Source organism: Mytilus trossulus, chromosome 7 (genome assembly GCF_036588685.1).
Source record: "Mytilus trossulus isolate FHL-02 chromosome 7, PNRI_Mtr1.1.1.hap1, whole genome shotgun sequence".
In the NCBI taxonomy this organism is placed as follows: domain Eukaryota; kingdom Metazoa; phylum Mollusca; class Bivalvia; order Mytilida; family Mytilidae; genus Mytilus; species Mytilus trossulus.
Window position 1 is genome coordinate 43,386,526 of NC_086379.1, and position 15,492 is coordinate 43,402,017.

Consider the following 15,492-nt stretch of genomic DNA (forward strand, 5'->3'; position numbering starts at 1 on the left):
ATTCATGAGTAACAACTCTGTTTTAACTTTTACAGAAACATTGAAACTTACAGTTTTGTCAGCATCAGTTGCATTGAGTGTAACAATTTTGGTACCAACGGCTGTTGTCTCTGCAATGTTATAGGTCAATGCCCTGGAATGTCCAAATACTGGAGCATTTAGGTTATGTTCTACTGTAACTGTTACCTGGGCAACATCAGACAGGGATGGAGTACCTCTGTCAGCTACAACTACTCTCACCTGAAAATAAATGTTCACAAAATTAAGATCAAATCATGATTGAGTATTTCTAAAGTTAATACAATATGAATAAAGTAATGCAATTTTAACCTTGAAATATCCATTTGCCCTTGACGAATTCTTTTACATTTTGCGTTAGGATATTTCAATAAAATATTCACAATGAGCCTACTTTGGAAAAAAATGGTGATTAAAAAAAAATCTTGCTTAAAATAAAAATGCATTTTTTTTTATTGAGACTCATGTCAGATGAATGGAGAAGAAGACAACTACCTTCCTGCCCAAACCCATCACCTACCCACCTCAATCTATAAATTACATACTTATATTTTATCAACTTACATCAAACTGTGTTTGTGCTGTCTGGTTCAGATTAACTCCTGTCCTGACCCTCACTACACCTGATGAATCAATTTCAAAGAATAGACTAGCCTGGTTTGTACTGTCTGGGTACAGGGAATAGTCTAGCTGGTTAAATGGAGTCTAGAAAAGATAAAAAATATATCATTTATAATCAGTCAAACTGATCTAACTATAAAAATTGAGTTTTCTTTTATTTTTCAACAACTTAAATAATTATAGAAAAACTTGTGTAAAACAAATAGAAAAGCATGAAACGCTTATTATTTTTCTTGAATTTTTTGATTTTTTTACAAAGCTGATACATTGTATAGCTTAATGAATATTTAAATTAATCCCAAGAGTGTATTGACTAATGAGTTCAAGAATGTGAAAGGTATACTTTTGAAATAAAATTCATAAAATGAAACCTTATATTTATTTTTTGATTCTCTCCATTAGAATAAAACAAAAGATAAATTCATGATTATAAACATTAACTTGAATTGAAACTCCTCATAAGAAACATCCCTTGAATAGGCTTCGTCACAGCCATACTGAATAGGGGACAATTCTATTTAAAAAGGAGGGAATAGTATGAAAGTATTGGAAAATTAATGCATGTTTCCAAGCAACTCTCTGTTTAAATGAGGTTTTCACTTATTTTTCACACGATGCTTACCTCAATTATGAAAATCTGTCCCCTATTCAATATGACCGAACTAATGGTAAAGGAGCCTATTAACTTGAGAAGCTTGAGGAAAGATCTTTACTTACATCAGTGTCTGTGTTAGATACTGTTGTTGCATAAACAATCTGTCCACCAGGGGTAGTTTCAGGTATGGTATTAGAATATGCAGCCGTGTTTGTAAACCTTGGTCGTGTATTACGTACAACTGTCAGCTGAACAATCTGTGGGTTATCTGCTGTCAGTGGCGATGCTGCTTTATCTCTAGCGGAAACTTGGAACTGAAATTAAAATGATTAATGCCTCAAATAAAGTTTCAAAATGAAGAGAAAGATTTGAGAATTAAATTTTTGACCTATTTTACATTCTTTAACCTTTTTTCAAATTTATAACAGAAAGGAAAATTATGCTTTTCTGCAATTTTGTCACATTGTAGAAATTGTCTATGAAAGTCAACCATGCAATTGACAGCAGACGGCATCTAATTAAAGTGGTGTTAACATTTTCCAATGCACTAAAAAAAATCTTCTCATGTGACCAAATATTATTTATTTGCAAACAAATATAATTCACCCCAAAATTTCACTTTAAAGTTAAAATTATGAACATTGAAATGAAAAGTCACTTACAGAAACAGTGAAAACTGTGGCAGTATTAGTGAAATTCCTGATTGACTGTTTCAATGACACAGATCCAGTGTTGGCATCCACTTGTACGAACTTGTTAACTTCAGCATTATTTGATGAAATGAAGTAATCCAATTGATTGTTTGGTGCCTAAAATAAGGAATAAATGCTTATGTTTTTTTAATCATTAAACAGTTGTTACATAAAATATGTGTACTTTGTAAGTATTAAATTCACTTCTTTATGATTATACAATTTATTGTTTTAGTAATTCACTATTTTATATTTTTCTTTAGTTTCTAGCAATAATTTTTTATATCATGTTACTGAGCTGAGAAAGGAAATTATCAGTCAGTAAGATCAAGGGAAAATTTTGTAAGAAGGCAATAATTAAGACTCTTATCAGAAAAAAAGAAGATTTCTTCTCTAAAATCAAAAAAGCATTGAATTTACCAAATAACATAAATCTCTCTTATGTGTTCAACATTATTATTAAAAGAAGCTATATGATAATCACAGATTAACCTACTTTGACAAAATAAATAAAAAATACTTACAAAGTTATCCCCATCTGTTGCTGAGACTTTAACCAGTTCTACACCAACAGCCTGAGTTTCTAGAATTCTTCTATTGTAGTTCCCAGCAGACATGACAGGTTTCTGAAGGTTCCTGTTCACAATTATTGTTAGAACTTCACTGTCAAATTTCTTGGGATCACCTCCATCTTGAACTCTTACTCTCAACTATAATGAAGAAAACATGATATACATTTATTGAATACTGCATAAGGTCCCCAAAATAGTAAATACATGTGTAGCCTCAAACAAATCATTTTATCTTATTCTGCACTTGGATAACACATATAACCGATGGGCATGAGGATACTTGCATAATATATTTTATCATGTTTTACACTGAGAGAAGAAAAATAGAGACCAGCAAGCCCTAGCTTTGCATAAAATGTTTCATCTGGTTCTACACTTGGAAAACACATAGAACAGAAAAGGCTCATAATTACTAGCAACTTCATCATTTGGTCTCTAATAAAAAGCTGTTTCATTGGTAATAATACTATATCTCCTTATACTGTCAGCTTGTTTTGGACCAAGAAAAAAATTGTTTGAAACAGCATAGGTACCACTAGCCTTGCATAATTTTTTTCTGGTTTCACGCAATGAGAACAGTCATAAAACTGTAAAGGCACATGTATACTTACATTAAATCTATAACCTAATACACATAGAACATGAGAGGTATATGTCAACTTACATTAAATCTATAACCTAATACACATAGAACATGAGAGGTATATGTCAACTTACATTAAATCTATAACCTAATACGCATAGAACAGGAGAGGTATATGTCAACTTACATTAAATCTATAACCTAATACACATAGAACAGGAGAGGTATATGTCAACTTACATTAAATCTATAACCTAATACACATAGAACATGAGAGGTATATGTTAACTTACATAAAATCTTTCATCAGGTACTGCACTGACTGAACCAGTAAGGAAGACAGCACCATTGGATGGATTCACATTGAAATAAGTAGTCGCTGATCCTTCTCCAGTTACGTCAAATGTCAAGGTATTGTATGGTGACTAAAAACAAAAGAAATGAATATCACAATGTAGTATTTTTTGGTTAACAAACTTGGTACCCTGTCAAAATAGAATTATCTAAAATATTTCTGTTCTATGTACCATCAATTAAGAGATTAACGTGTCCATTAATTTTCCAACAATTGACAATGAAACAAAATTTGCATTGAATAATTTAGTTTAATATAACAAGCAAATTTCAGAAATGTAGTGCTTATTTTTCAGTTAGATTACTCTTTTTTTCAAACATCTTACATTGCAAGAAAATTTTAAACATAAAATTATACCTTTCTTGCAAGTTGAATAAATAGACCATTTTCATATTACCGACTTTTGACTACAGCTTTTATAATTTTTCAACTGTTTACCCTCTTTATGGTATTAAAGACATCTTGGTAGTCAGTCAAGCAAGAGCAACTTTAATAAGTAAGTTTAAGATTTTAATCAGTTAAATTTTTTGAGAGAAAGTCTATTGTTTAATGCTTTCTATTCATGACTAAATCATCAGACAGCAGTTAACTTTCCCCCAAATTGCACCATCTATATATTTGATTTTACTTCTTTTGATTGCTCGTAGTTGACAGAATACCAGAATGTCTTACCACAGAGTAGGTAACCTGTCAAAAAAATATAAACCCCAGAGTCAAAAGTCGGTAATAAGAAAATAAAACAACACTTACTCTTGTATCAGCATCTGTTGCATTGACTCGGAATATTTCCAGATTTGTACCCTGCCCCGCACTGATATTTACATCCCTTGGCAAGTTGTTGATGATTGGTGCGTTCTGATTTCTAACAACATTGACTGTAAGTGTCCCCACGGGACTACTTTTTTGTGATGTTCCCTTATCACGAGCAAACAAAGTCAACTGAAATAATAAACATAAACTCCTTACATACTATCAGTATACAGTAACTTTTCAGAGCAATTTTCTTAAATATTGACATAAAATCAGTATATTTATAATATTTGTTAAAGGTAATTCTAATTGTAGATTTTATATATTCAATTCAACAGCCTTAAAATGATTTCTGTAACACTAGAAGAACTGGTTAATAGGACTGAAATACACTCTAGTCTATTATTTTTAAATTCATCTTTCCTTCAAAACAAGATGTATGTTGTATTGGGGAATTGATATATTTTGCTAATTAGTACATTGTCGTTAAGATGATATGGTTCTATTTTCAATGGAGGTTTTGACTGCATTAATTTCCTTGCGTCAGACAATTGTGTCTTATTTTTTATCCATTGTCTTTATTCTTGTTTTGAAATAAAAAATGTTTAATGGTAAAGATATTCAATTGGGAATTAAGAATACTCCAACATTTTGTATACTTTGTTTTGCCCCTTAATTTCAAAATTTACCTTGGCGAAAAAAAGTGAATTATTTTATTAACTCTTATTAGTTCCTGGTTTAATTTCTGTTCGGGATGAACATTTCAGGAACTCAATTTTTGGCTCTAACTTGACACTATTTGCGAGTATGGTCTTGAGGAAACAATGATAGTTTGTCGGAAGGGGATGATAAATGGCTGACCTGTGTTAACAGAGAGCCATATCTCTTGCATGTTAAAGACACCCTTGTAGATTTCGAAAAAGAGTAGGCTAATGCAATGCAGCACTCGCACCTGCAAAGTGGAAAGGGATTAATATAAGTTGCAAAACTTGTTTCCCAATCCACTATAAATAAATATGTTTAATAAACTAATTCTTAAAAAATTAGAGTGACATATAATTCTGGTACTTACAACATACTGTGAAGGTGTTTTACCAATCATACTGCCTCTTAAATATACAGGACCATTCTGGTCTACTGTAAATAAATCTTGGTGTTGGGAGTTAGGATCAAACTCATAGATTATATCTCTATTGGGAGCCTGAAAAATAAATATGATTATAAATCACTTTTTACATGACTGAGAATAAACATTTAAAAAAATTACCATGATTTGTCAAAATCAGTCGATTTTTTTTTTGTATAAAAGAAAGTGTACATTTTATTGTCAAGCTCTAAAGATTTTACATCATTTAGCAAGAAATTTACCGTTATCGTAATGAAGGTTCTACCATTTTGACCCTTTTACTTCTTTGAACAATATAATATGAGGACATACCCTATCGTCAGCATCTGTCGCAGCCAATACTTTGACAGGAACAGTGACATCATGAGTTTCCAATATTTCTACCACATAATTATTAGGTGTGTTGGTGCCTGACCATTGAGGAGCATTTAGGTTACGTTCAACTGTCACTAGAATCACTCTGGTTGTGCTGCAGGGTGGTGTTCCTCCGTCGGTAGCTTGGATACGCAACTGTTGGTAAAACAAGATTACCATATCAATTGAAAATGAACAGGTAGAACAATATTTCAATAACAATAGAAAAATTAACAGTATCATTATGTGTGCAAATGCTATAATTGTGAAAAATTCAAACATCCTTCGAAATTTTTTTTTTAGCCTATGGATTTTTTTCCATCATCTGATTTGCAAAGTATTTTTCATATGATTGTTTGACACATGGCTGCATGTAAAATATTTATTTTCCATGGTGCATTCAACTTGGAGTAAATTGAAATATTGCCTAAACTTTTGCAAATCCATTAAATAAAATATTGATGTAAATGAAAGTTTTCCACAATCCATGAAGAGTGTTTGCAATAAACATTTCAAACCTCCAGATGCAGGATTTTCTATCTGTGTTGAAGACCCACCCATTTGTGGCCTTGTGCTGTTTTCTGCTCTTTGAAACATTTCCCATACCTATTCCAATTTTTAATTGTCTTTCATTTCTTTATAAAAAATCCAATTTAAGTTCTGCTTATTGTGTCTTGCATAAATTCAATTTTCCCTTTTGAATTGCTTTTCATTTTCAAGGTTGACGACTAAAGAGTGACCTATAACTATTTATGCCCACCATTCATTTCATCTGCAATCATACCACATTTTCTTATTCTAATATCAACATTTTCGATCAAGCCCTTTTTTTCAGATCTGCAAATTCTTCATGATCTTTAGAAAACTCTGCTTCCACATAACTAGTAACCCTGAAAAATATGACAACTTTTTATCTCCCCTTACCTGGTAAGTGCGTCCATTATCGGAATACAGAGCTGGTAGATTTGAAATTCCTCCTGTATTTGTATTCAATGTAAACATTGACGTAGCACCATCGTCTCCTATTATAGAATATGTAATTCTACTGAATGGTGTATTCTGTAAAATAAAAACGTTCTGCAATAACATCTTTTATTGTACAGTGATAAAACATTTTATACAGATTGTAATCTAAAGTAAGAGTGCAATAACCCTTTCCTCCATAATGACACCTTTTGACGCCACCCCCTTTACTCCATAATGACGCCTTTTGACGCCTGCGTAGTCCCTATTTGAAACATCTCACCTATGAAAACATTTCATCAGACTTAATAAAAGTTGTATCTGATAGAAAAAGGATATTCATGAGAATCTATGACTAGCATTTTATTGATGAAATATTTGTTTTTGGCAATGCATTAATATATTTAAACCTGCTGATTTTTTTTTATTGAAATATTCCTAAGCAAATCAAGTATTTAAAAAAAAAAGTATCCATGGAGGAAAGGGTTGATATACTTTATTGCACTAGTGCAAATAAAGGTTTTACTTAGTGATGTCATCAATAACAATAATATATTTCAAACAGTTTTTCAAGCATTCCTATGCAATAAAAAGAGTAATATCATGAATATTGAGGAATATTATCCAAAGAATAGCATCACACTAGAATGGTGCCTGTTAAAACTTTCAAACTAGCTAAATTTGTTTGCATCTGTCTTAAGTCAGGAACTTAATGTTCAATGGTTGAAATAGATCAGAAGTGTTTCTTGATTCTGTTTTTTATATGGATAAAACTGTTGGTTTTCCTGTTTGAATTGTTTTACATTAAGTCATTTTGGAGCAATTTATAGCTTGCTGCTTGGTGTGAGCCAAGGCTCCATGTTGAAGACGGTACTTTTACTTTCACACATTGTGACTAGGATCCAGAGTTACCACATTTGCACTCATGCCACATCTTCCTATATATATTGTCCATTGTAATCTACTCAGGACTACATTTTATAAATTCATCAATTGAACTGAATGGAGTATTTTGTAAAATAGTAAGTCTTTTGGTAAAATGTTAATTTTTATTATTTTATATTCTTGCATTAAATACTAAAGCTAAGTAGCATGATTTAATATTTTGTCAATAATAAGTTAAACATCATAGTTATTTTTTATGGAATAGTTAAGGTTGCCTCTACCCCATATCAGAAATTTTAGTGTGTGTAGTTGTTCCTGAAATTTTCAAACACTGTGATTAATTATTGCTATTATAAGAAATGCAGCATATAAAAATTCTGTAAACTTGAAAATGCTAGTTTTCATCTTTGCAAAACTTATCCAGTTGTCATTTTCAAAAAAATAAAACCTTCGCCAAAAGATTTATATTTACAGTATATCCATCACAGAAATAATAACTTACGATTGCATCTGCGTCTGTAGCATTAACTGTAGCAAACACCAATGTTGTCTGACTCTGTGTTATGGTGTATGTCGATGGAGAGTTTGTATTAAACACCGGACAGTTAATGTTCCTATTCACATTGATTCTAACAGATGCCTGTGTGATAGCTGTTAAGACTGGGTTTCCTTGATCCCTCAGTGTAATTGTCATCTACGAAAAAAACACATGTCATTAATTTTCAAGTCCTTAGTTTACAATTTCGTTTTTATAGCTGATCCAATATTCAGTGCTCTCAACTCAGCAGCTGATTAACTTCTTTTTAAAAAAACAACTGGCACCTGTTTGCCACTCAATATTTCACACAATACAAATTTCTATCTAAATAAAATTGTTGTTTTTATTTGTTTTCCCTCATATACATTTCCTCCTATATCTACTTTTTTCATATTATACATTTGATTTTTGATGTTTTAACGCCCCTTTTAAGCACTATATTTAGGCTATTTCGTGGAGGAAGCTGGAGTGCCTAGAGAAAACCACAGACCTTTGTTAGGTAATCATATTATACAAGTACACATCTGCAGCAATAGAGGTTCAGGACTGAATTATCAAAGTACCTACAGCTTATTTTAGCCTGTATTTTTCAATATTCGTTTTGTCATCTGATACAGTCGTGTGCAGATAACAAGGTGCACTTTTTTCCCCTCTGCTTTCAAAATCTTTTTGTTGGAACTGGAACTTATTAATTATTGGTGATATCAATTATGTAGAAAACAGAAAGGGACTGGAGTGTTGGAAACAGCATTGTCCAATATCATTTATGCATAAAGTTGAATTCTGTGATTCACTGTTTTAACATCACAGCAGCTAACAAATTGGACCTCATTATTTTGGTAGTTTAAATAATTCATTGAAGCATACAGGATATCAAATCTCTGTATAGGTATCATTTATGACAGCATATTTTTTCACAACTTACAAGGTAAGGGTTAGTGTTGGCTCCATCCTCAGTAAGAGATCGTATAGCTACAATTGCACCAGATGGGGTCACAGTGAAGTACTGCTGAGCACCAGTGGTAGACTGTATAGTATAGGTTAGCTGGTTGTGTGGTGACTGAAAAAGAAATAAAGAAATAAACATTAAAAATTTGTTTTTCTATATTTCATATCTTTTATTTTATGCCAATATCAAAGATAATATACATATATTTAAATGGTATGTGCAACTATTGTTTAATATCTAAAAAGAGAATGAAATATTTGAATAAGATCTAATTCTTGGACTCAATAACGCTTTTACTTCGTTCATAACTGAACCCATCCAAGAATTTACAAATCTCCTTGATGATTTGAAGTTGGAAAAAAGTAAATTTCCAAAATGGTTATATATAATTTCTCAGAGTTAAACCCTTGCAAACAATTAGTTACAGGAACTAGTAATGTGGATTAATGGTAAAGTATAACAAATCCTTACTTTAGTGTCTTTGTCTGTCACATTTAATTGTATAATAGGTGTATCTATGGCCTGTGTTTCTGGGATTGTTGCCACATAGTTCTGATTCAAGAATTCTGGCCGATACAAATTCCTGGTAACATCAACTTGTAAAATAGCAACAGACGACAGTTGAGGTGTTCCTTTGTCCTGGACCATTATTCTCAACTAAAATATAAAAACATGGTTTTATTATAGTGGGTCTCATTGGGGTCTAAGTGTGACGCAGGATTGCCCATTTTTGTAAGCGTGACAGGTGAAAGTCAATTTAATGTGGGGTGAAAACGGGAAATGAGGTCTTGCAGGACCCGGGAAATGACAAAAAATTGAGAATTGCTTACATACATAGTGTAAGTTGGATATGGGAATCTGAAAAAAACGGTAAGAGGGATCCAGGATCAGAACCCCCAAATGAGACCCCAATTATAGCTAATTTTTTAAATGAAATATCATACCTAATCATCACAAAAGCACAACTATTCAATTTAACTTTTTGGTTTCTTTTTTACATTTTCCCGTCAAGAAAAATCTTGCTGTTACCTTTATTCTATTAATATGAATTGATTGATTGATTTCTGTTTAACCCTTTTCAGCACTTTTGTCTAATTCCCTGATGGTAAATTTTCATTAGTGTAGGAAACTGGAGTGCACTGAGAGAATTTTAAATTCCAATTCACAATACACAAACAAAAAGTTCAGAATGTAGTTTGATTTGAAGATAAATAAAAGTTATACATAGACAGATATACATGTTATCTTAAATATCCTTTTCAAAGTATTCAATCTGTTAAAAATTTGTGTGAAAATTGCTTAACTTGTATTTTTAAAAATCTAAACATGTAGAGTCCCTGCATCAAAATGTGTGACAAATGAAACCGCAGCAAATATTTATTTTCTTATTTTGCATGTTTTTTGGGAAATAATTAAGTCAGCAGCAAATATTTGGTGCTAGTAATTATAACAGCTGTATAACTTACTCTGTACTGGTCTAATGTGTCTGGTAGCACACTTTGTCTTAAACTGACCAATCCAGTGGTGTCATTGATCTGGAAATACTGGGTAGCTGTGTCGTCACCAATCATACTGAATGTAAAATCTTTAAATGGGCTCTAAAAAATAAATATCAATTTTAGAAAAAATGAAGGCAATTTTTTATTCATTTGTACCAGAAATTTCATAAAGACACTGTCTCTGAAAATTCCTAGTACATTTACACTCTTCTTTAGACCCATTGGTGACCGTCTGCTGTTTTCTGGTTTGGTTGGGTTGTTGTCTCTTAGACACATTTGCCATTTTCTTTCGCAATCTTATACTGCATTACTTTACATTACAAGTTTTCATAAAAATTCTGAATAATAAAATAAGCTACTAGCCTTTTCAAAATCAATCATAAAATTTTGTAAAAACTTAATCTATGAAATATAACTAGCAGTCTGAGTGTTCCCCCCCCCCCCCCCAAGTTTCTCTTTCTTTTATTGTCTTCAATACCCCCCAACTCATAGCCTTTTTGTCCTTATTTTACAACTTCTTTGTGTCATGTTATGTTTGTAATTGTTAACTATAGATATAAATAAGTAAACCAACACCTTGTGGCAGTTCAAGCTGTGGAAATAAATGTATTAACCAAATTTCTTTACAAGATATTGTTGAAAATTAATAATGTTACTCATGTATTGGTGCACAAAAGGCATTTTCTGCATTAATTTTACCAATCAAATGTAAATACATGTCTGACCTGAAAAACTCAATTCAACCAATCAAACATAAATACATGTCTGACCTGAAAAACTCAATTTAACCAATCAAAAATAAATATGTGTCTGACCTGGAAAACTCAATTCAACCAATCAAACATAAATACATGTCTGACCGGAAAAACTCAATTTAACCAATCAAACATAAAGATGTGTCTGACCTGAAAAACTCAATTTAACCAATCAAACATAAATACATGTCTGACCTGAAAAACTCAATTTAACCAATCAAACATAAAGATGTGTCTGACCTGAAAAACTCAATTTAACCAATCAAACATAAATACGTGTCTGACCTGAAAAACTCAATTTAACCAATCAAACATAAATATGTGTCTGACCTGAAAAACTCAATTCAACCAATCAAACATAAATACATGTCTGACCTGAAAAACTCAATTTAACCAATCAAACATAAATACGTGTCTGACCTGAAAAACTCAATTTAACCAATCAAACATAAATACGTGTCTGACCTGAAAAACTTAATTTAACCAATCAAACATAAATATGTGTCTGACCTGAAAAACTCAATTCAACCAATCAAACATAAATACATGTCTGACCTGAAAAACTCAATTTAACCAATCAAACATAAATACGTGTCTGACCTGAAAAACTCAATTTAACCAATCAAACATAAATACGTGTCTGACCTGAAAAACTTAATTTAACCAATCAAACATAAATATGTGTCTGACCTGAAAAACTCAATTTAACCAATCAAACATATACACATGTCTGATCTGAAAAATATCACAAAAATTTCACTTTACAGAGTTCTAACCTGAGAATCGTCATCCCTGGCATTAACAGTATATACAGTCAAACTTGGCTGGATATCCTCATTAATTGAGGCAACTGATGGAAGATTTGTAAAAACTGGAGCATTCAAGTTACGATCCACATCGATAGTTACTTGAACAGTTTTCTCCCTCTTTGGTGTTCCCTGGTCACTAGCAGTAACAGTCATCTGGAAAACAAATTACATATCATATGTAATGGCTAAGTTTTATGAGAAAAAAAACAAAGTACAAATCATATGTTTTTAATAGCTAAGTTTTATTTTAATTTACTAAATGACCAACAAATGTGACCTTCCAATTAAGACATAAAACTGGATTTGCACTAAAATGAGCAACACGACAAGTGCCATGTAGAGCAGGATCTACCCACTCTTAGTGAGCACCTAAGAAACTGGTTTTGATGGGGTTCGTGTTGCTCTGTCTTATGTTTTCAATGTTGTGTTGTGTGTACTGCTGTTGCCATGGCATTATCAGTTTGTTTTTATTTGTGTTTGAATATCTGTTTGATATTTTTTAACTCTCTTCCAGCATAAACAAAGGATTTAGGCTGCATTGAATGATGTGTCATTTCTTAAGTGATTTTTGTTTTTATACAACTTTTTCTGTTTGCCTGTGCATCATTTATACAAATTTTTATCTATATATTTGGTTTTTATTTTCTTCCAATTTACTTGTTATTATATATACTATTCCATATATTTCAGTGCAGTAGCAGTTTTCTTTGATTCGTTCATGCATTGGATTTTTGGTATGTTCATGCAATGTGTTGATATTTATATATGTCTGGACAATAAATATATCTAATTTGGAATAATATTATTTCATGCTGTACCTCATAACGTGAAGCTCTACAAGGGTTGTATAGCATGCTTCGTTTCAACGTCAGGTCACCATTGACTTCATTGATAATGAAACATTCCTGGTCATCTGGTCCAGCAGTTATATAATACCTCACTACATTGCTTGGAGCCTGCAAATAAACATAATAACATTGATACTCACAAACTTCATAAACTGTTATAGACAAAATTCACATTTACAAGCCAATTGCAAATCAGTCTAGAATATACTGTAAACCAACGTATATTCAAGGATACATTATTTCTTCTTTATTCCTTTCTAGTCCACTTTGCAGCCATTTATTTTAGCTATTTTCTAATTTACTTGATGAAGTTAGATATGGAAAGATACAAGTTTTATAATCACAATATTTTTCTAATTGTGAAAATAAATTGCACTCAGAATTTAGTTGGTTTACAGTATATTTTTTTCTATTCAGTGTTCATATTTTTGTTAAAATTTTCCAAAAGTTCTCATATAATTTATTTCTAGAAGTACATTTTCTGTTAAATCCATAGAACATTTATTTTTAGTGATAATATATCAGGCTACTTATAAATTTATTGTCAGATCATATGTTTTTGATTGTCATATAAATTCATACTATACATACTTTTTCAATGGAAATTGTGAGGTCACAATGCATTCTTAATAGTTTGAAAACCCATGAGATAAGCTTACAACTTGTTTATAAAATCCTATTAATGATCAAACTATATATATATGTTCCTAACAATTTGAATTAAGTAAAATTTCAGATTTTTTTTTTTTTACTCTGAAGTTTCTTACCAAGGCATCAGCATCGGTTGCATATGCTCTAAGTATTACATCTCCCAATGTCCAAGTTTCTGGAATCCTTTTATAATAACTAGTGGCATTGAATAATGGGTCCTGGTAGTTACGTTTTACAGTAACTAAGGCAACAGTAGTGTTGGTTTTAGGTGGTGTTCCCTGGTCATATGCTTCAATTCTCAACTGTAAGAAAATAATCAATGAATTCAAGTAATTTATAAGTATGGACACACAGCAAGACCAATGAATATGAACAAAATCTCACAATGACCTTTTGAAAAATTGCTACATATAGATATCTGGCAGATTTCAAGCATGTATAAATCTGCATTGGTTATAAAACTAAAAATGCTATTTTTTTCTCTCACAAAATCAAAGGCTTAATACTATTTTTTCACTTGACAGAATATGTATTAATTGTGTACAAAACTTACATTGAATTCTGTTGCAGAGGATCCTTGAAGGACATTATTCAATCTAACATTTCCATCATTGTCGATTGAAAAGTAGTTTGGTGCTCCTCCGTCCCCTATAAGTCTGTATTGGACTTGTCCGAAATCATGGGTCTACAAATACAACCAATACATTATACATGTAGAAACTTATCCATCTATAACACCATTATCTAACAACTTGAAACTCAAAGTCGGTTTTCAAAATTAATTATGGATAAAATGATTAGGTTGAAAATATTTAGAGGAAAAAAATCAAAAGATTGTGTTCTTGAAAATTTAGTTTGATAAAGCTTTCAAGATGATATATTTTACTTATTTCTTTTAAAATGATGTATAATATGACAAGATAATGATGTCACTCAGTTTGACAGCTTCAGACATGATAAAATTTGACCTTTTTGAACTGGACCAAATCACTATTTAACACTAAGATTCAGCACCCAAATTTGTTTAACATGTAATTACATCCTTCTTCTTAATATTTCATGCATTTAATATCAAGAAATAAATTGGGAAAGTATATCAAATAAAACATGCAAGTTATACACTGTTTACAATATGGACTATATTTGTAGACAACGAAAAACCAAAGGACGATAACTGTGTCCTTGGACCAATTGAAATCCTTGTATGAAATTGATCAGACCATATATTCTTATTTATTAGACGCTACCATTTATTCTTATTGTGAAATGCCTTTAACATTCTAATCTTTGTTATGTTTTTTTCTTGGAAACATTGATGAAATATGTTCATAGTAATAAAAAGAAATCAACCTTCAGGAAATTCCAGATTTTCCAACTCAAACCTAACTTTTCTCCTTTCAAGTTAAAAAGTGTTTTTAAAAACATGCATATGCAAATTAAACCTGCCAACATCATGCAATAGCTGGAAATTTAGATTAATATGTTTTAGCCCTTGAAAAAAGTTTTTAAACCAAATTAGAAAATTAAAATCATCATATTAGTGATTAAAACAAGACTTTAGATTGATATTCTCATAAAACTAGAGGCTCTAAAGAGCCTGTGTCGCTCACCTTGGTATATGTGAATTAAACAAAGGAAGCAGACAGTTCATGACAAAATTGTGTTTAGGTGATTGTGACGTGTTTGTTCATCTTACTTTACTGAACATTCTTGTTGCTTACAATTATCTCTATCTATAATGAACTTGTCCGTGTAGTTTCAGGGGCAAATGTTAGTAAAAATTTACAAATTTTATGAAAATTGTTAAAAATTAATTATAAAGGACAATAACTTCTTAGGGGGTCAATTGACCATTTTGGTCATTTTGACTTATTTTTGAGTCTTAAATTGCTGTACATTATTGCTGTTTACAGTTTATCTCTATCTATA

General features: G+C 31.2%; 1 protein-coding gene across 1 annotated transcript in view; it reads right to left on the reverse strand.

Annotated features, from left to right (window-relative positions):
- Positions 1 to 15,492, reverse strand: part of LOC134726423 (uncharacterized) — a 159,751-nt gene that overhangs the window by 72,278 nt on the left and 71,981 nt on the right. The window contains exons 76-93 of the mRNA XM_063590826.1: positions 14,117 to 14,248; positions 13,680 to 13,865; positions 12,883 to 13,020; positions 12,032 to 12,217; positions 10,468 to 10,599; positions 9,473 to 9,658; positions 8,978 to 9,112; positions 8,017 to 8,208; positions 6,591 to 6,725; positions 5,625 to 5,822; positions 5,259 to 5,387; positions 4,187 to 4,375; positions 3,375 to 3,506; positions 2,451 to 2,636; positions 1,897 to 2,043; positions 1,357 to 1,548; positions 583 to 723; positions 52 to 240 (exon numbers count right to left, since the gene is read on the reverse strand). Coding sequence (XP_063446896.1) covers positions 52 to 240; positions 583 to 723; positions 1,357 to 1,548; positions 1,897 to 2,043; positions 2,451 to 2,636; positions 3,375 to 3,506; positions 4,187 to 4,375; positions 5,259 to 5,387; positions 5,625 to 5,822; positions 6,591 to 6,725; positions 8,017 to 8,208; positions 8,978 to 9,112; positions 9,473 to 9,658; positions 10,468 to 10,599; positions 12,032 to 12,217; positions 12,883 to 13,020; positions 13,680 to 13,865; positions 14,117 to 14,248 — 2,925 coding nt within the window. The remainder of the gene's footprint in view (positions 1 to 51; positions 241 to 582; positions 724 to 1,356; positions 1,549 to 1,896; positions 2,044 to 2,450; positions 2,637 to 3,374; positions 3,507 to 4,186; positions 4,376 to 5,258; positions 5,388 to 5,624; positions 5,823 to 6,590; positions 6,726 to 8,016; positions 8,209 to 8,977; positions 9,113 to 9,472; positions 9,659 to 10,467; positions 10,600 to 12,031; positions 12,218 to 12,882; positions 13,021 to 13,679; positions 13,866 to 14,116; positions 14,249 to 15,492) is intronic.